General features: G+C 46.3%; 1 protein-coding gene across 2 annotated transcripts; it reads right to left on the bottom strand.

Moving 5' to 3' along the window:
- Nucleotides 1-585: 585 nt before the first annotated feature.
- DRC3 (dynein regulatory complex subunit 3) lies at nucleotides 586-21,422 on the bottom strand. Of its 2 annotated transcripts, XM_054042632.1 has the most exons (13): nucleotides 21,235-21,422; nucleotides 20,156-20,332; nucleotides 18,384-18,500; nucleotides 15,036-15,202; nucleotides 13,956-14,102; nucleotides 13,492-13,611; nucleotides 11,949-12,061; nucleotides 9,661-9,835; nucleotides 6,611-6,742; nucleotides 5,387-5,457; nucleotides 4,343-4,466; nucleotides 1,315-1,446; nucleotides 586-1,043 (listed from the first exon to the last, which is right to left on the bottom strand). In XM_054042632.1, the coding sequence occupies exons 2-13, from the start codon at nucleotides 20,313-20,315 to the stop codon at nucleotides 930-932; spliced, it is 1,572 nt and encodes a 523-aa protein (XP_053898607.1). In that variant the 5' UTR covers nucleotides 20,316-20,332; nucleotides 21,235-21,422; the 3' UTR covers nucleotides 586-929. The 2 variants fall into 2 exon arrangements, with proteins under 2 accessions (XP_053898607.1, XP_053898606.1); XM_054042631.1 differs by lacking the exons at nucleotides 9,661-9,835; nucleotides 11,949-12,061.
- Between the last annotated feature and the right edge of the window lie 251 nt (nucleotides 21,423-21,673).

Raw genomic sequence — 21,673 nt, 5'->3', positions numbered from 1 at the left:
CGAAAAGCCGGAGCCCGTGTGCAGCCAGTCAGGGCCGTTTCTCAGTGACCAGGCGTGGGGTTAGCAAGGACCAGAGGAGAGCCTGCTCTCACACCAGCCCAAGGGAGGACAGTGTTTTGTCAGCTAAACCAGAGCAACTGCAATCAGCCCACGGGCAGGGCTAGTGCCAGGAAAGGAGGAGTGGAAGTCTCAGGGTATTTGTCTCTTTCCCAAACTGTGCACTGCCACATCCGTTCCACAAGCATGGGTTTCCGTTCCTCCCCCTCTTCAGTGCCCTGCCTCCAGCAAGGAGTCCAAGCTCTCTGCCAAGCAAACGGAGCAGCTGCTGCTGAACAAGGAGGGAAATTAATGATTCGGCACCGAGCAGCCACAGGTGGGCTTCTGCAGAGCCACTGGTCTCCCTGCTGGTCAGAGGCCACTCTGAGCACTCTGCAGGAAGCTCCCTTAGTGTGGGGCAGAGGAAAGAGGAGGCTACCGGGAGTGCAGAGCCTCAAACCTCCGGCTTGCTGGGCCAGAAACCCATGATTGTTAGGGGGGCGGCGGTTAGTCTGATGGAGAGTGTTCTCTTTCCCAGCCCTGAGCTGCTGCCCGAGTCCCAGGCTCCTACCACTGCCCGCAGGTGACAAAGCTTCCAGGCATGGCCTGGTGCTGGAGAATCGCAGCTCGATCTGCTGTTTGTGAACCGGCTTTGATTTGCACCATAAGTCTCAGGGCTTCAAAGTGAACTCCTCAGCTCCTCTTTAAGAGCTTTTCCAAACTCAAATGGTATTTTTATTTCCATATGATTTTTTTTTTTGTGGGGGAGGGGGGTGACACCCCAGGATGAAACATCCCCACCAGTGAGTATTTACAAGGGGGCTGTCAGAAAGGGCGAGGCACACCTGTTAGATCACCAAGGCCTGTGTCCTAACAGGGGAGCCACTGTTGGCCTACTCCATCTGCTCCAGGCTTTCCATGTTGTCCACCTCCTCCTGCAGATGGTCGATGTATTGATTAATCTCTCTCACACGGTTGCGGTTTCTGTTGAGCTCATTCTTGTGAACCTGAGGAGAGTGTGATCGGACAGTGAGTCCTAGGGCTTATTTCAAACCTTCAGTCATCTGCTGTTGCCAAAGGGCCCAGCAGAAAGTTAGGAGATACCTCCCCCCAGTCCCTCTGACTTCCTGGCAGTGGCCCAGCTACAGTGGCTGGACCCTGGTGCCTCTCTGCCCGCTGCGCTAGGAAGCAGCTGCAGGCCAGTGTGCTTTCATGACCTTGCTGCTTGTCTTTTCCCTAAGCAGGGTTTTGCTCCCCGAGCCGCAGGGGTTTCCTTACCTCCTCGATCACCGAAGATGACCAGCTCTTGGCTTTGGTGACGATGTCATCCTCTCTGTTATCGATCTTCAGCAGGTGGATATCGTGGGAGGCATTCACTGCGTTGACGATGGTGTCTTTGTCCACAAAAAGCTAGGGAGTGAAATTGACCGAGCGATGGGTGATGTGGATTTTACATATAAATGCAGCGGGTCTCAAAACTAGATGTGTCGCAGTGCAACACGTAGTAGCACCATCAGAGAAGAAAATAAAAGCTCTCTCTGGTACATCTCATGCTGTTCAAGGCCCTGTACAAACTTAGCCTCCCTATAGCCTTGTGCAAGGACTATTTTACAGATGGGGAAACTGAGGCAGTGCTGAAGTAAGTCGCCAAAGGCTGCATAGCAAGCGAGAGCTGGGAGTAAACTCCTAACCCTATGCTCATTCCTCCAGACAGTGCTGCCTCCCAGCATCTGGCAAGCCCATCTTGGCAGCTGTCAGTCCCGGGGAAGGCTGCATATGCTCCAACCTTCCTCTCCCAGCAGGTATAGTAAATGGAAAACTGCACTCAGAAGAGGTTGCTTTAACTGGTGGCATTTACTGTGTATCTTTGTTCTGGCACCACAACTTTGAACAGAGGCAGCAGCTTCCCCCTGAGATTTTAAATAGAGGATGGCTTCTATAAACTATAATTACTATCCTCCTGCAGCCAAACCTGCCTGTTAAACACCTGAAGATCGCTTCTCAGTGGAGATGGACAGGAGTGAGGAAAACTTGGTATGGGGCAATGGTACAGGCTGCACTCACAGTCCATAAAGCTGGCAGCTGCCCCTGCCCCGGAACAGGGCACAAAAGTCACTTATTTCCTTCTGACTTTACCTCCTTACAACAGGTAAGAGATAATTACCTGTCACACCTGGTAGGCAGGGCACCAGCTCAGAGAATCTGCCATGCTAGGCTCGGAGCTGGCAGGGTGTTGGCTCAGAGGGGCCCTGGGCAAGCAGGGCAGTGACTGAGAGGAGTTGTGGTTCTGGAAGGGCAGGGCACTGGCTCAAAGGGACACTGACATGCCGTTTTGGATGTGTGAATTTCCCTTGCAGAAGCGTCTGCACTGAGCCAATCCCTAAAGAGTGATAGTAAAATTGGGACTAGACGTCTCCTATGAAACCATGCGCGAACCCCATTCACTCCTTAAGCACCTGGAGACATGAGCAGCGATTGGAACGGAGCTTAATAAAAGTGGTGGAAGCCTGGATCTGTTTATTTTTCAGCTGTAATAGAAATGTTGGAGGAGCAGTACATCTGCTCAGTGCTAAAAATGTGGATTTGTTTTTTGGGACTGGGGGTAAAGATGGGGAAACCCAGACTGACACATGTTAAAACTCTGAGACAGGTCAGATGTAGTACCCACATTGGGAATGTACTCCCTACTACTTCGATCCCCACCCCACCAAACCCCCTCGCCTGTAAGAAACTCTCATTTGTTTAAGAGCAGCAAAAGGCCTCAGGCTAGACACTGGGCTCCTACCAACATTAAATGGAGAGCCTTCCCAGGTAGGCTTTCTGAGGGGCCAGAATCCAGGAAACTGATCTCTAACCAAACTCCCATCCTGTCTGTTCATACGAAAAACAGATCTTGCATCTGCAAACCTCTATGAAATCTTTGCCCATAATTTTTTCCCTTTACTTATAAAGCTTGGTAAATAGAGTTTACTAATGTAATTTTCAATGTATACAGCAGCTTTTGTTCTGATAGACTGCAACCTGCATTACGCACTACCTCCATCCACTGCCACTGAAATGCGGCCACCTGGGGCAAAGGGCAATAGCAAGGAGGGGGGAGATTTTGGCCAAGGACACCAGGCCTAGCACTGCACTCTTACAAGTGCGCCATGGGATCTCGACTATTCCTGCAGAGCGGACAGGACCTTGGTTTGTGAGGTCTCAGCTGAAAGACCTTTGTGGAATTCAATGTATCGGTTTCAAAAGGACTGATTGATCTCTAGGGAGATATGAAACTGTAGGGCCAAATAAAACCCTAATTAAGCAGGTGCAACTCTACTGATTTTAAAGGAGTGACAGCCACGTTACATTTAGCTTAGGGCTGGGAAATCTACCAGTAGTGCACGCTGCCCCAAACTCCTGCTGTGTTGGAGGGTGTAGAGATCAGCCTGAGAGAGCCATGGCCTAGGAGGGGACAGGACTGGGCCAGTCCGAACAGACACCTCTCCCAGGCACCTTCCAGCAGCAGAGCTCTGGCCACAACACAAATAGGTCTTCATCCCTGGTGGAAACCTGCAGTGCCATCCCCCTCTTCCCTTCCCCATTCCAGCAGAGCTGCCCAGCAGGCCCAGCGGTGCGATTTGTCCAGCCCCGGTGCTTTTCGGGTACAGGTGTCAGAAAATTCTGGGCTGCGATTTTATCGTCAAACAGAACGTAACTTTTTAACAAACATGGCGACTTTTTAGAATTGCTGCAGCTTTGAGCGGCGCTATGCCCTGTGCACCAGCTCACAATGCCACTCACTCAGATTTGGCCTGGCTGACCCTCCATCCTGCTTGCCTTCGAAAGTCAAGGGTGGGGGGGGGGTCACATGGTGTCTCTTCCGTGCCACTGCCATGCTTTGGAGGGGAGGCTGCATGCCTTGGAAGAAGTTGCTGAAGCAAGGGTAGTGCTACTTGGGGGGGATACCCAGAGTGGGGTCTTCATTTCTCGTCAGGAAACAGGTGGAGGGGAAGCCTGAGACGAGGCTTGTGAGACCCCTAGGGAGTATCTGCCATGCTGATGTCTGACCATGCCAAAACCGCAACTTCAACAAACTTCAGCCACAACGTTTGAACCGACAAACCACGACTTCCTTGTAGCCTTATCTGGGGGCGGGGGGGTTGAAAGGAAACTATTTCTAGCTTTGGCAGAATAATTCAAAACGATATTGGGTCTCTGAAACCCAATCCTGATTGGGAACATGCTGCGCTCCCTTCCTCCTCCACACTCGGGATCCCTGCTTCCTAGAAGAGCCTAAGCTCCATACACAAGTGGGGGGCCTCACCAGTCGAACATCATCTGGCATCTCCTCATCAAACTCGCTCTTGACTATCTTCTCCAGAGTGTTGATTGCGATCTCCAGCAGTTTCTCGTGGTGATGATTTTCTAGATCCCGGCATTGAGCCATCGTATGGAAGAAGGTTAAGAAACAAGAACAGTGGCATTTCACTGGTCTCTGACAGGCTGGATCTGCTGCTGAACATCGACAGAGAATGACGTTCTACATAAGCAAGCACTGCTAACCCTAAAAGGGGATTCGTCCACCTCCTGTGAAACAGGTGACCAGTAATTGACCTGGCTGGTGGAGAAGATCCTGGAGTGTTCAAAAGCAATATCCCCACTACCCTCATTGTGGTACGTTATCCAGAACAGACACTGGGGGCCGTTGGCACAGGAAGTTCAACGAGGCCTTTGTTTGCGTGTACAAAACTCTGAATGTGACAAGCACTTGCACAGGGCCAAGAGTTTTGTGTGTATAAAAATCATTTCACCTGCCACTGCAATGCAACCACCTCTGAGGCAGAAGAGGGCAACTGTTCTAGAGAACACAGCTGCACAACAATCTAAGGCACAAAGAGACAGTACAGGAGGAGTTTTAGGTATTTCACCTCTTAAAATGTCAGCAATACATAGATATCACATGGTCAGATTTACCAAGAATTTGCTCAGAAACAGAGGTGGACTTTCAAAGGCACAAAGAGCAGCTAAGAATCTAATTCCCCTTGACTTTCACTGAGAATTAGGTACCTAACTCTGTAATTTCATTACATCCTCATCACTGAGTTGTGTAGCAGTTCCTGACTGTGTTCTCTTGCTGAGAATATGGTAGAGAAGTATTTGAGCAGAGTCTGTTTTTCATGAACAGGGAAATGTTCCTAAGAATTAATCAATCAAAGCCTACAACACATTAATAAGCAACAATCCATTGCCACACAGTGAGTGCTGACTTCTGGGCCTTGCAGTAATCTTGTGAAGTGAAACAACACATTTGCCGCGGGTCAGATTTATACGACACAGAGTTCAGGCCAGTAGACTGCCAAAAGGATATATCCCTTGGACGTTCTCAATAAATGTTGACACCTGGTCAGCAATGTTTCTTTCAAAATCCTTTATTATTTCCTTAACATGGGAAAGAAAAGGAAAAGTTACCAAGTACTCAAACACACACAACACAGATCAGAACCAGGGAGGAGTCTAAAATGCAGTATACTTTTGATCTGATCCATCAGTTTTATCAGCACCGCTGGGGACTGAAGGTACCTCAGAAAATTAATTGTGCTGAAGCACCGAAAGGCATGTGCTTTTCTGCACTGGTATGCATGTGTCAGGGAAGATTAGATTCAATCCTTTTGGGAAGAGTTGATGGAGCGATGCATTTATAACAGACTCTGGGAAGTTCACTCCATCAAATCACTTCAAACCTTCCATGTACATTATGACTAGAGAACATTTTGTCTCTGATTAGAGACAGGTGTCAAAGTTTCTCATTCAGTTTATAAGGCTGCAGGCTTCTTGAAGACTTTGCCATCAGGAGCATAACTAACAGCTGGGATTATGAGAGATTTTGTTTAAATCCTGGAAGGTGGGCGCTGCTTCTTGCTGCCTCTCTCAAAAACAGGGGATAGTCTCTTAGAGCTTCTGCTTTCCCTAACATCCCTAATAAAATGTTTAAAACATTCCGGTGCCTCAAATAGGGCATGTGAAAAGCACCTCTGATATTTTTGCAAAATCTATTGGTAATAAAGAAAGAAATGAACACCCACTCACCCCCCCAGATCTGTTAAGCATCCAGTTTGAACTCCGCTACGAGCTACCATAGTCATGCTCCCAGTGGGGTGCTCAGGAAAGTGGACTAACTTGGGGTGGGGGCATGAGAGTAATTTTTCAGTCATAGCAACGATCCCTTTGAAAGAATCACACCACTAGAACCTTGAAAATGGGTCCTATACTAGGGGGCAGCTTCCACAAAACGGCCCAATAACCTCCCGGATGACCCTTTAGCCAACGCCGATGCCTTCATCCTCAGTAGCAGCACATGAATAGTAAGTGCCGATGCAACATATAAATACACTGGGTCCAATTCTCCACTGCCTTGCACTTTGTGTACTCGCTCCTGTGCGGAGTGAGAATAAAGCTGGTGTCAGGCACTACCCGGAATGATCGAGTTCTACGCTCATTCTGCACAAGTGGGACTACGCAAGGCATAAGGCAACAGAGAAGCAGCCCCAGTGTTTTCTATCTGAGGCTTAGCAGATATATCCCCTTGCCTTACCTCTAGCTGGTCAACCGTCTGCATTTCCAAGGTCATAAGTGTGTCTGACAGCTGACTGATGTCCTCATTGTACTTTACGAGTTTAGACTCCGCAATCTCAAAACTACTCATGTTTTGGATCATGTCCAACAGCTAAACAGAGAGAGAGACACATACATTTATGCTCACCATTCCATTGCAATTTAATGAACTGTGATTGTTACATATCTGAGAAAAGTTCTGGCTCACGATTGGCTGAAATGAAATGTGATGGCTTGCTAAGTGGGTCTGGTTTACATACTTCGAGGTCAGTAATACCAAAGTGCACTACAATGTTAACCAACAAGATTCCACTGCAGCAAGTTGCGTGAAAACTCTAATTTGCTTGCCAGTCAGCAAATGGCTTTTTCCCTAGACCTCCTACTTCTTCTCACCTGTAGAAAGTCCGTGTCAAAGGAAAAACGATAAGCCTTCTGAAATTCATAGCCACAGGGGAGAGACTTCCAATTACTCCTTATTAAGAAATGCAGGTCTAAATCCTGATCTCTTGAAAGTCAAGCAGAATTTTGCCTGACTTCAATGGGCCCAGGATTTTGCACTCAGAAGATATGTAATAGAACATCACAAGTAATGAGTTCTTGTTGCAGTGAATGACAATAAATCTTGCTCTTCAGAGTTAAATACTGACATCAGCCTCACAGCGGTCAACAATCTTAATATTGCTGAGCAATGTATATGCTAAGCAAAGGTTATTTTCAAGAAGCGTCTTTGTAATAAATCTCTCCTACTGAAATCTGAACGTTAAAAATATATTTTGAAGGACCCTAATGCACCTCACAGTTGGAGCCAATAGAAGGGGCTAAAATTAGGCACGAACCATTGCAGAGGGCTATCTGTAAATCAAACGAGATTATGCAGACACTGTAATGTTAAAGGGGGCGTTTCTTTATATAAGTTAATCAAGCCAGGAGGCCCCAAGCAATTAAAACCGGGCTCCTGTTAGCAACACCTGCTGCTTTAGGGCTTTGGCATAATTCTTTGCTCCTTAACCAGCTTCAGAGCAAGCTGAGCTGTCTTGCCGTTCATAGAGACCTGCACGGTGGAATTATAGCTAGGCAAATGGAGCCTAGCACCGGTTTATACTTTATCGCCTTCTAATCTCCTCCCACCCATTTTTAAACTGGTATGACTAAGCCTGCAAGATCCATTTAGCAGCATTTCTGACTGACTGTGACTCCCTCTCTCACCTTGACCAGCTCATTTAGGTTAGACTTTTTCATACGCCACAAGGTGCCTACATTCAGCACCTAAATCCGTATCTAAGCTTGTAAGCAGGCAGAGGAGTACACAGACATATTGCCGAAAATCCAAACTTACCCGCATTTTGAGTGTGGATTTATTGGTAACTCAAATAAAAACACTTTGGGGCTGGGCCTTTTTGTTCTGTTTGTACAGTACCTAGCACAGTGGGGTTGTGAACATATTCCCAAGTGTTCTTCCCTCCCCCCGGATTTCCATTCAACACCGCTGAGGCCTCAACCCCACTTCTACCCTGGCTGGAGTTAAGGCCACTTGCTCATGAGTCAGCGTTAATATACACTGCACCTGCATACAGGCTTCAAGGACTCGGTAACAGAATGACTCAGCATCCTGCCACAGTGTTACAAAGCACCTAAATAAAAGGAGCCTGTTTTCAGAGGTGCTGAGCACAGGAGATCTCACTGCCGCCAATCCGGAGCGGCTTGTTCTATACAGTTGACAAAGCCCTTGACCAGAGTTTAGCCAAGCTGATATTTCCAGGGACCTCTAGAAACAATAATAACTGCCCCTCTATTTGAAATGGGTAGAAGCTATGACCTTGCCTTCCCCAGTGATGTGGCTGCAGCTCTCTGGAAAGCAGAGCTGGTTGAAAACTGGTATTTGCTGCCAAAATATTCAAACCAAATGAACATTTTTTTCTGTTCAAAGTCAGTTTGTGGCTTCTTTTTTTTTTTACAAAATGAATTGAAACCGAAATGATTTGAATAAATCATTTTTTGCGGTGTCGTTGTAGCCATGTTGGTCCCAGGATAAGGAGACAAGGAAGGTGAGGTAATATCTTTTATTGGACCAACTTCTGTTGATGAGAGACAAGCTTTCGAGGTTCCCAGTTGGGAAGAAGAGCTCTGTGTAGCCTGAAAGCTTGTCTCTCTCACCAATTGACATTGGTCCAATAAAATATATGTCACCCATCTTGTCTCTTGAATAAATAATGATCATCTTGTCAGGTTTTCCCTTTCTTTCTCCTTTTCCAGTGGAGGCACAGTACCTGGGTAGGGACCAAGAGGCAAAAATAAAGTGAAAACTTCTATAGCTCAGTGGTTTGAGTATAGGCCTGTTAAACCCAGGGTTGTGAGTTCAATCCCTGAGGGGCCATTTAGGGATCTGGGAAAAAAAATATTTGCGGATTGGCCCTGCTTTGAGCAGGGGGTTAGACTAGATGACCTCCTGAAGTCCTTTCCAATTCTATAATGGAATCAAAAATTTTCATTTCAGTTAGTTTCATGAAAATTTACAAAAGAAACTTTTTTTGACCATTGTCATTTTCTTAAAAAAACCACCATTTTTTTGTGGAAAAAAATTTCAGTTAAAAATCTTGACAGCCCTCCTTCCAAGCCTTTAAGAAGAACCATTAACATGAAGACTTGTCTGTAGTAGGAAAAGACTTGGTGTTATCATTATGTTGAATTCACAGAGACAAGGACTGTCATGTTTAAAACCACACCAGCTGATTGTGCTTAGCCCCAGAGGCCAGGTTTAACCACTTCCAGTTGATGTGATTTTAAACACACCAGCCCTTGTCTATACTCGATATTATGTTAGTTAACACAATGTCAATCCCTCCAGTGTAGACAAGCCCATAGAAACATATACAGTAAAATCTGGGGCTATATTCTGATTTCCCTTAACCTAGTGTAAACCTGGAGTCATTAAACTGATCTCCGTGGAGTTACTCCATACATCCCTGAGATCAGACTCTGGCCTCTGATACACAGAAATCATTTCAACCAATAAAAGCTGTAATCAAATACCCCTTGGTTGTCATTTTCAAAATCTAGGATTATTTTTGTGCCCTGCTTTTGACTGTCCTGTATCGCTTCTTGAAGGCACTCGTAGAAGGTTGAGACTTCAGCTTGTCGCTTTTCATGCTCTTTCAGACCATAGGCAAAGAGGTTCTCACAAATTAATACAAATTTACTCTTGTATGTGAAACCAGAGTCAAGGTATATAATCCGTAATAGTTTAAATGAGTCAACACACTAAGCATGGCTGCATGATCATCAACACTGCTCTATTGTGTCCAGCTATTACCAACCTAAATGCAAGGCAAAGCATCTTGACTGATAACTCCACCGAGCTCACTGACAGTTGAGGTGCTGAGCTGAGCATTCGTCACCTCGAAGGCTTGGGCCACATCATCTTTTCGCACTGGGGTTTTGCTCCCTTAACTGTGTGGAGAGGGCAACATGGTGGGCACAAAAGGAAACAACATGTGCCTTCGCCCCTGGCTCTTCTCTGCCATGTAAGTAGAATGGAGCATCTGACCCTATCTCTCTGCACAGCTGTGAGAACAGTGTTTGTAAAGTTAAAAACCCCTGCCCAAGAGCCAGCGCCCCAAACACACGGATTTGGTAGCACCACAAAGATAATGGCTATGGGGGAGGGGGGGTTGCAAGTTGCTTGGCAATGGAATTGTTTCAAAAGTCTATTATATTTCGTCTCTGATGAACTTTCCTGACAACAGTCTCAAGCAATCATAAGCAAGGTCAAATGTGGAGCCTTGCCAACGTTCCATTAATCTGAGCTAGAAAAAGAAAGAGACAATGATCTGCTTTTTGATTGTTGCCCAGAGCAGTGATTAGAAAAATGTACTAGCCATGAATGTGTTTGTACTGGTCCTATAGGGTTAGTGTTTCTAACTGGCAGATTTTGAGTTCATAAGCTCAAAAGCTTGTTTCTCTGACCAATAGAAGTTGGTCTGTAGCAGGGTGGTTACCCGCTCCGGCCCTGGGAGAGGGCTGGGGCTGTAAGGAAAAGCCCAGGCTGCTTAGGAAAGTAGGCACTGCTGGGGTCATGCCCCAAACAGAGCACAGCAGGTCCTTCTAAAAGGCTGCTAGCTTGGCACTAGAGTAACTCTCTCTCCGGTCTTGGAGGGAGCAGGTCCTGGCTGTCGGTAGCAAAGGTACTGGGAGTGAAGCAGGGCTGGGGAAAGGCCAGGGGAGCTCCAGGCTGGCAACCCCTCAGACTGCAGGGCCTGGTCCTAGGCCCACCCCTGAGGTACTGGGTGGTAGAGGAAGACAGCAGGTCCTACCCCCTTGCCTGTGATGACTGGCTCTTATACTGCAGTCTGCCCCAGGAAGCGGGGGCTCATTGCGGACTGGCAGTAGCCACCGGCTGAGGCAAGGTGGGATTAGGAGGTTGGGGGTCCCTGGGGAGGGGAGACCCTGAGAGTGAGGGGTTACTGCCAGGGGGCAGCACCCCAGATAACGGGGCACCGGAGTCTGGGAGGGACACGGGCCAAGCGGTAGTGGGACACCGGCCTGCAGAGGGCACGCCAATGGCTGGAGAGCTAATTCCCTGAGACGACCAGCAGGAGGCGCCGCAGGGGTGAGTCCCACACGCTTACATGGTGCAATAAAAGATATTACCTCATCCACCTTGTCTCTCTAACATCCTGGGACTGACATGGCTTCCACAACACTGCATATAACTGGCAGGTTGTGAGATATTTGACTTAGATAATCCTGATTATTCTTACTGTGCCCTACCACTTCAACTGAAACATGATTTTAGCAATTGCTATCTCACAATCTGCTGCAGATGTAAATGAAATCTCTATGCCATCTGAAAGGTCAGATGCATTCTGGGCTTTAAGAGACTGTAAATGCCCTGATTTCTAGAGGTTCAGAAGGCATTGGCTTTTAATAGCAAGTCTGAGTCAAGTGGAGAAAAAGCAAGATGGTAATCGGAATGATGTGATTGTAAAACTCTGAAATCTCATGACCTGTCAGTGTTAGAAGAAAGCCTTTTATACAAATGGGACTTCCTAATTTGGGGTTTCCAGTTAGCCAATGGGACAAAGCATTTGTTTATAGCCCTTGTGTTTCATGAAATATCAGACCTTAACTGTCAGCGGTCTCACGGTCTAGCAGTACTTTTAAGGCACTGGTCCAAGACTGAATACAGCAAGTCTCCAATCTCAGGTCAATATAGCTTTCAGTTCTGCGTAAAAAGAACAGATGAAGAGTCCCTGTTGATACATATCCTTGTGAACTGAAGTCATCAGCTTTTATCACTAGATTTTCTAACAGAAGGATATGCCTCCAGCAGGTCAGCCATTCCAGGGAGGTAAGCCAGCCTGGCAGCTTCTGTATCTTCTGCGTACATGCTCTCAAATAAGAAGGGTCCATTCAGGTACTCGACGTAAGCAGCCTTTGGACAGAATCAGTACAATATTAAAAAAAACAAAAAACAAACAAAACCCAACCCCCTCCCCAAATACCATCAACTTGCTGCAGAACTTAAGTAACACCTTGCTGCTTCTTGCAAAGTGCTAAGGAAGGTTCAGTCAGTCAGGCTGAACGGCCCATTGAAATCAAGGGCACCTAAATATCTTTGAGGATCTGGGCTGACATCAACTCTCCAGTTCTGAATGATGGCTGCCTCCTGCTGTGGAATGTGAATCTCATAACAATGGACCAGATCATTATTACTATATAGTAGGGCGGAGGTTTTTGGCTTTCCAAGGAAAACACTATACAATCATTGATAAGTCCTCTACTGGAATTAGACAGTGGCTCTTTCACTAAACAATGTGACAGAGCAGTTCAACTCCACTTTGTGGTCCTGCAATGTGATATCTAAGCTACTCAGGCATAAATGGGACAGATTTTGTGAGGCCCTATGCAAAGGAAGACCTGAAGGGCCCCATGCAGGTCCCTCAGCATCTATGACTTTTCCTCCTTGACCTTATCTCCATGTATTCGGCACTCCTCCAAGTCAATCTTAATGCACAGGGATCTATGTCCTTGTGGAGGAGGCACAGGCCTCCAACAGCCACCCCGTGGAAGTGCTTCTCTGATTGCTATCTGCTCCTTGCTCGGCCCATGTGCTTTGAGTGGGGAGCAATGCTGATGCCAAGCAGAGTGTGTGGAACAAGCAAGTGGCATGGAAACAAACCTGCAGCGCTCCCATATAGCCAGCAGATCAATGGAGGCAGGAGAGCAACATGCAGACAGCCTGAGGGTAGCCGAGGGCACCACTCTGCTCTATCCAATTCTCACTACATATCTTGACAGTTTCCCCATTGTGATCTTGCAATCACTCGTAAGATTAAATTAATACTGCAATGTTATCCAGTCACTAAGTCTGAAAGGGGAAAATCACTGCACTGGGAATAATGCTAACAGCTCCATCAGATCTGATATTGTGTTAATCTAGCATCAGGCTGACAAGAAACCAAACTATGATTTCCTCTGGAGCTTCCCTAGGTCCGTCATGTAGGTTTAGTTGTTCAGCCCAATGAATTATGTTCTTCCATATCATGCCTATGACATACAGGGTGACCAGATGTCCCGATTTTATAGGGACAGTCCCGATTTTTGGGTCTTTTCTTATATAGGCTCCTATTACCTCCCCCACCCCCATCCTGATTTTTCACATTTGCTTGTCTGGTCACCCTAATGACATAGCAGCTTCTGTTTTCATTCAAAAGGTGAGATTTACAGACCCCAGAGATTAACACTGACCTTATTTTTATCTCAATCAATGTCAACCTCCCATTAAATCTTCTAATGGATAAAAGAGAAGCCGTTTGGTTTCTTTGGAGTGTGGTAACATACAGTCAGCTCCAGAGAACATACCTTGTGGTGCTCCAATTCTTTCTGCTTAGCTTGCTCTTCCACCAGCTTAGCCAGGGCCTGTGCTTCACCTTGCTTTAGCTCATCAATGACATACTGATATTTTATGTCTGCAAGTTCTCGCTGGGAAATACACACAAAGAAAACATTTGGGTTAGATTACCCTGTCTCCTAATAAACCTGGGTCAGATACAGCTCTCTGTGTAACATACAGCCAGACTGCTGTTGCTTTCCTATGTTAGGTGTAATCTACATCCTGTGCGTGTTAAAAAAAACGGCCCAAGGAGGACATTTCTGATGGCTCTTATTTGTCTAGGTAGTATTTCAGTAAGACAGCAACTGAAAAAAGAGTTACTCTAACCCTTTGAATGCTGGTGTATTCCCAGAGTGCTAGCACGATGAATGCTTTGGAAAGTGTGTGGCAAGTCTCCAAATGGTTAAATAAAGGGGAAGGTGGAAGTACTTACTGTATTCTCATCCACAAGCCTGAAGTCCAAGTACACCAGATCTGGAAGGTGAGCAGCAATGAACATTGAATATTGTTCATTTTCGCAGACAGGGTTCCCAGTGAGATTCAATGTGCGTAGGTTTTTAAACTTCCTGAGGTAGACCACCTATGCCAAAAGAAAGGAGATGCTGCATTCCCGCACACCATGGGAACAACAAGCAGCAATGCCTTGAAATTCATGACATTTATCATCTCCGTCCTAGCTCAGGACCTTGCTCGCATCTCCATCCTTCAGCGAGAGCTGGCACAACACATTGGACTGAATGTCTAAGCACAGTTACAGGTTTAAAGCAGTGGCTTCTAGCACAGTGTTGAACCATTTTATTTGAGAAAGAAACTGCTTTCTATATGGTTCTTATACATACAGTATAACTCTTATTCTGGACATACAATCTGTGGGCCTGGCGATGTGTCCTTTATATGGATGGATGATAAGCTTCCAGGGGTCTCAGACTAGTAAAACCACTCTCCATAAAGGCCCAAGCGTAAAATCAAAGCACCCAAAATAAATCTTTGCCTCTGTTTTCTATTCACATAAGCTATTTCCCCTTTTTCTGGAGTCAACAGGAGTTTTGCCATTGATATCAATCGTAGCACGATCTGTGAGTGAATAATCCATAAATGGGAAAAGATAGCTGAAATAAGTATTTCCTACTTTAATATCTTACTAGACCCTTACTGTAGACTATACAAAAAGTGAAACTTTGAAAGGGAAGTCGCCCCTCTAAAAAGATGTTCAGATTCAGTGAGAGGTGGCAATATAAGAAAGACAGAGAGAGAGAGAGAGAGAGAATATGTATGAGGGTGCGTTGATATATATAGATGGATAATGGGTATATACGGGGATGGATGGATGATGGGTATATATCGGGAGGTATGAATGGATGGATAATAGGTATATATTGGGAGAAAGGGATGGATGGACAATGGGTATATGGGGATGGAGGGAGGGGAAGATGGATATATGGATAGATAATTGGTATGTATAGGGATAGATAAGGAAGGAAGGAAACACTGGCAAAAACAATGGGATTCTTACGTTTTCCAAAGCAGTTAGATTATTGTTTCCTATAGAGAAGACCTGTAGTTCTTGTAGCGTGTCCAGATTCTCAATCTTAGATATTCTATTATTGTAGAGGCTCAAGTCCTGCAGTTTAACCAGAGCTTCCAGACCTTCAATGACTTCAATATTGTTGAAGGACAAATCTAGAAAAAAAATTATAAGTCAAGAAGTTTTACAAGCAAGTTGTTTGATTTACCTTCAACTAAACATCATTGCTTGGGCCCTGCAGTTCAGTTTGTACCTTGCGTCTAGCATATATATTAATTGTTTTCCCTGGCAGCGATCAGTATTCCTGATGAAACCCTAAGAAAGGCTTTCCTCTTTACTCTCAAGGATCTGCATAAAATCACCACTCTTTTGGCAAAGAAGGAATAGATGCAACTTTTTCTACCACTTGTCCATGCAACTCTTAAATCAGACAGAGGAGTCACTGAAGTCCTCCTCTGCCCAGAGGCCGTGTGCACAACCAGCATATGACTCCTACCTTTTAGTGACACAGAGAGCAAGAGACGTAGAGAAGAAATCCACCTACATCTCTTGTATGGAAGTGCATAGCACAGGGGAATGGATTAGGAAATGCCTAAAGAGACGCAATTTACAAGAAAATTTCTGCAACAAATTTGATAGCACCAGCTAGCTTCCTTTCCCTTAGACTGTTACCTGCATCACAAAACCATCACCCTAGTGGTGATGCACCCTGGGCCAACTCCTGCTCTCAGTTCATGCAACCCCAATGAAATCAGTGGAGATACACCAGGGAAGAGTTTGCCCATAGTGGCTATTTGACTCATGAATACTTTCACTCATCTTATTCTTCAAGAACATCCCATTCAGCACCTAAACTTATATAAAGATCTAGAGTAAAAATTTCAAACTTGTATAAGTGATTTAGGAGCCTACTCAAAGGCACCAACTTCTACTCGCACCGGTGGGTGCTTGACCCCCACTCTGGCCCTGCCCTGCCTCCACCCCTGCCCCGCCCCCATTCCAACCTTTCCCCAAAGTCCCCGCCCCAACTCCGCCCTCTCCCTGCCTCTATTCTGACTCCTTCCCCAAATGCCCACCCCGGCCCCGCCTCCTCCCCTGAGCACGCCACGTTCCCGCTCCTCCCCCTCCCTCCCGGAGCTTGCTACCAGGGCCGGCTCTAGGTTTTTTGCCGCCCCAAGCAAAACAAAAAACAAAACAAAAACCCTGAGAGTGCAACTGCTGAAGCACAAAAAATGCCGCCCCTGAAATTGTGCCGCCCCAAGCACGTGCTTGGTTTGCTGGTGCCTAGAGTCGGTCCTGCTTGCTATGCCGCCAAACAGCTGTTTGGCGGCGGCAAGCATTGGGAGGAAGGCGGAGGAGCGGGGACGCGGCGCACTCAGGGGAGGAGGTGAGGTGGGGTGGGGAGGGGAGCTTGGCTGCGGTGGGTGCAGAGCACCCACTAATTTTTCCCCATGGGTGCTCTAGCCCCGGAGCACCCACGGATTCGGTGCCTATGAGCCTACTTCCCATTTTCAACAGACATAGGCATTTAGGAGCCTACCTCCTATTGACTTTCAATGAGACTTTGGCTCCGAAGTGCCTGAATTACTTTTGAAATTGGGACTTAAGCTCCTAAGTCAGTTAAGCACTTTTGAAAATGACACCCTAAGATGAGACTTTCCAAGCTAGAAGATGGACAGGCAGCTTTGAAAATCTCAGTCCTCCCTAAAATGTTTTCTTAAATATATATTTTTAATACTTTAGTTTAAAAAAAAAGATTTTATGATATCCATGTCCTCCGACAATTAAATTGAGGGGCACTTCAGAGAGCTGACTGTATCCCTGGGGAATGTCCCCCTGAGCAGTGTTTGAGACAGGGCATAACATCCTGTTTTCATTGTGGAGCAGCAGATGGTGAGAGACGCTTTTGTTCGCAGTAGAACTGAGCTCCACTGTGTTCAAGTTCCAGCTTCTTAGAGCCGCACGATGACATCATCAGGATGGGTTTTGTTTTATTTCAAATAGGTCGATATGCCCAAAATAACACTCTTTGCAAACCGATTCCTGACACTAGTAAAGCAGACAGATCATAAATGGAAGCTAGAGTTGTAGGATTCTACTGGCAGACTCAGAATAGTGGCCAGAGAAGGATAGATCTCTATCTCTTAACCGTTTACTAATTACTTGGATGCTACCAAACATAACAGGCATATCTGGCAAAATGCCCCTTACCACGATACCAGATTTATCAGCTGCATCCTCCGGAACATACCAGCAAATGACTGAGTCTGGGGTAACAGCAATGAAGGTGCTCCAAACCTCTCCTCACAGTGTCACAGCCTGGAGTGTGCATTCAGGCAAAACACCCGTTGATTTACTTCAATGGGTCTTTGCCTGAACAAGGACTGAGTAAGCAGGACTGGGCTGGAGGCCAAACTCCAGCTTCACACTGGTGCACCACCACTGAAATCAATGCAGTAGTGAATCAGGCCCCAAGTCTGTCATGGGCTTGCCTGAGCCAATGGAGCATCTCGCAACGTGAGCTCCCCTAGGCTTACAGCAGTCACATTAATACTTGACTCCAAATGGCCCGCTCTGGGGCCTTACATTCCACAAAGTACAAAACAGGCTTTTGTTGGCTCAAACAACAAAGGCGCAGTCAGAGTTCAGCCAGGCTTCTTGGGTTAAGCCAGATGGACCTCCTTCCTCCTCCATCCCAGCGTCACTCAGAACTAGTCCCTGGAAGCAGCCAGCCCTTTTTATCGCGCCTGCTGGGCCCTGATTGGTTTCTGGCTGCTCCCAGTCCTTCTAGCTGCTGGAGGTCTGATTTTCACTGGTTCCACCCATAGCTGATCCCAAGTGGCCTTTCTTGGCAGCTCCTGGAGGTCTAAACTCTGTGCTTTTTTCCCCAGAAGGACACTTTCTTTGGACAGGGTGCACCGAGGTCGCAGGGTCTCCATCTCGGGGCAACAAATACCTGGTACATCCCATCATATTCTATCACCCTTCCCCGTGCTAGCATAGGGTGATTGTTGCCAGTATCTCCTTCCAAACACCGTTACAGTGGAATTTAAAATCTTGCGTAGGCATTTCAAAGTACAATTCTATTTCATTCTAGAAGTGCAGCATACTCAATCTACAGACACCAATTTCATTTCAACTATCAAGCAAAATACATTTAACATATACTAAAAGCTGAGCCATCAACTGACAGTACCACTAACTGCCTCTTTCCAGTTATGACATGGACCTGAATCTGATCTCACTTACACCAGTGAAACTCCACTGATTTTAATGGAATTGCTCCTGCTTTACACCAGTGCAAGGTGAAGCCAGCCTCATACCCCTAACTCTTACCAAGCCAGATTAGGTGGACCAGACTATCCAATGCCTCTATCTTCTCAATGATGTTGTTGTCTAGCTGCAGTTTAGTCAGATTCACAAACTGCCATAGGTTATCAATCTTCAGGATATCTAAACAGACACAAAAAAAATACTGCAGTTCACACACGCCAGACTTTAGTTGCAATGCACACTATGTTGTACTAGAGACACATGCCCAATATTACCTCTTTGAGCAGATTATGATGGTGCACTGGTGTGTGAAAAGCACCGTGGAGACTGCTGAAAGGTCCTTAGGCTAGATGAGGGCTTAGATTGAAACAGCTGGGATAACCTCATTGTCTTGCACCACTGCCCACTGCTAATCAGTACTGCCAGGAAGTCATTGAGGGGATGCTGACTGCAACACTGCAGTCAAGAGTGGCTTTATGGATTCACTACAAGAAGGCCTTGACCTTCACTTTGAGTTCTAACTTAAAGAGTGAGGCTTGGAATGAGCCAGTACTTTCCTCTGAAGTTGCAGGCTACTGGTGGGTAGTAGCTAATTGTAAACAGCTACCCTATCACATTATAAAGTTACCCCACATTCTGTAATGCTCTCCACCTGCTGAGGTTATGGAATCACTGCATGAGAACAAGGTGGAACTACTATGAGTATTACAACTCAATTTTTATGCATCGTATAGTCTTTTGTCTGGAGTGAAAACAAGAGTAATTGCATTTTGATTCTTGGAGAAAATTAGACACGTGAGGGCAGGCTGATATGGATTACAGCAAAACATTGAGGTCATGTTGATGGAATGCATAGGAAATTCTCATTTCCCTTCTCTTTATACGAGTGGGAGTCGAGATAAAAAGCAGGAGTAGAAATACACAAGAGGAAAACGACATAAAAAACATGTTTTGATCTCAGGCAAACACGGCATGATTTTTTTTTTAACATTAGGCATGCAACTGCATGTGAAAAATGTACACACAACTGCACACTTCACTTGCAAGCAAATGCATGCACAAATCAGGAAATGGTGTGTGCAAATTACCAGAAGTCATCATTTGCACACACCATTACCTCATTGGCATGCACACAATCACGATAACTGCATGAACAAATTAAGTGTACATTTTGCCCATCCATTTATTTTAATTTTTGTGTATTAATTTACTGCTGGTTTGACAGTGCTAGGGATCAAATTCCTATATCGACACATTAATGGGGCACACTTCTCCCACTCCACCTCTGGATGTACCTAGACCTGCAATGGGAAGGGCAAGTGGGGTAGTTCAGTCTCCTTCACCAATTAAATCTTTGCCTCTTTGCTGAGCCCTTCAACAAAGCTGTCAATCAGTACCTATTGTGGTGCTGGGATATTATTTTAACATAGATGCTCATCCACTCTGAACTGGACTATGTCCACCATAAGCTACTCAAGTGCCATCAGATGAAGATAACTTGTGGTTACCAGAAGCTTGGGTTGGATTTGATTTGGCCTACCACAACAGGGCCAAGCTTGGTTGTTGCCATTAGGTGCCACCATGAGATAAATATTAAATAATAATCATAATTAATAATAACAGAGTTAAGAAGCTTTATAGCCCATTACCATTCACCTAAGCCATCCAGCCCCTAATATTGTAACTATTTCATATGGCTACAGCTAAAAATGTAAATTTAGTCACTTACTGTTTACATGACAAATTCCAGGCTAGTCACAATTATTTAATGGCCAATTTGTCACTTCAAACATACTACTATTATCCTTTAATTAAAAAAAAAATCTGATACTTACTTCTAAAATCAAGCTGTAGCTCTATGACATCTTTGTAATCAATGCCTTCCCTTTTGGCAAGCTGTCCTAATTCCTCTTGGGGCCCTTGCTCTTCCACAGCTTTTTGAAGCATCTTTTCATCAATCACATTTGGCTCTATGGTATCGTATAACCGACTCATTTTCACACGAAACAGGCCTTCACGAGCAGAACAAACAGTATCCCACGGTTACCTTTTTCAATGTGTTCATTGAACTGCACGCAGTATACAAAGAAACAATAGCACAGTGGGCTATTCAGAGAGCCCAATCCTCCACCACTCAACTTAGACTTTACTAAACAGCTACCCAGTGCAGGGCCAGAAGACTGTCAAACTCATGGGCCCGATCCTGATACCATGTAGAAAACCTGCATCAAGTTTAAGCAAAAATTTCCATGCAGAAGAACTGCAGCTTTGGACACAATGAGTCTTCCCACAACCATCAATGAGCAGTTGCCACAGCCTTCCAAAGGAGCAGAAGAGGGCCCATCCCACCACAAGGATCTATGGGTGAAATTCACCCTAGTGGAGAGGGCAGGTACCAGGCTCTATGTTGGGCCTCCACACTGGGGTGAATGTCACCTCCTAATAAGGCTAGATGTACCAGTCAAGAGATGGTATAATGTGCATGTGAGAATTACCAGTAACAGGTTTCTAAACTTTAATTTTTTTTTTAATGGAGATATCCCATCTCCTAGAGCTGGAAGGGACCCTGAAAGGTCATTGAGTCCAGCCCCCTGCCTTCACTAGCAGGACCAAGTACTGATTTTGCTCCAGATCCCTAAGTGGCCCCCTCAAGGACTGAACTCACAACCCTGGGTTTATGCTCAAACCACTGAGCTATCCCTCCCCCATCTGACGCTGCAAATTGTGGCATCACTCAGACTGGGGGGTGGGGGGGAATTTACACACGCGTGAGACTAGCCTGCCACACAGCCACCTGCCCACTTGCCACCCATTCTGCCATGCAACCATCCACTCACTGGCCGCCCAGCCTGTCACGCAGCCACCTGTCCATTCAGGCTGCCCCCCACCCCCAGCCGCCTGCCCATCTACCCACCCAGCCAGCCACTGCTATCTCCCTAGAAGCTCGGCCGGCCAGCCGCGGGGCCAGGCGACGAGCCAGGCAGCCAGAGCCCAAGATGCCCAGCAGGTGGAGGGCGCAGAAGCTGACGAAGGCGGCCACGCGGTCCCCAGACACCCGGCCCCAGTGACGCTCGGCGGTCCCGCCAGCTCGTCCCACACCATGGGCACTAGGGCTCGCTGCTAAGGAAGCCTGCGCGGTTGCTAAGCAGAGTCATGTGATCTCAGGCGCAGGGTGACCTCAGAGGCTCTCCCCGTCACGTGACAGACCGCCTCTGCCAATCGCAGCTCAGTTCGGGGGTGACTTCGACAAGCGGGTCTGAAGCTTTTACACCAATCAGAACGCAAAGAAGCAGTGTCGGCCAATCAGAACCGGTTCTAGATATAGGAGGGCTGGAGCTTCAGCGGATTGGTGT

Source organism: Malaclemys terrapin, chromosome 10 (assembly GCF_027887155.1).
Source record: "Malaclemys terrapin pileata isolate rMalTer1 chromosome 10, rMalTer1.hap1, whole genome shotgun sequence".
Classification (NCBI taxonomy): domain Eukaryota; kingdom Metazoa; phylum Chordata; order Testudines; family Emydidae; genus Malaclemys; species Malaclemys terrapin.
Note: the sequence above shows the minus strand (reverse complement) of the source record. Positions and strands in the feature narration are given on the sequence as shown.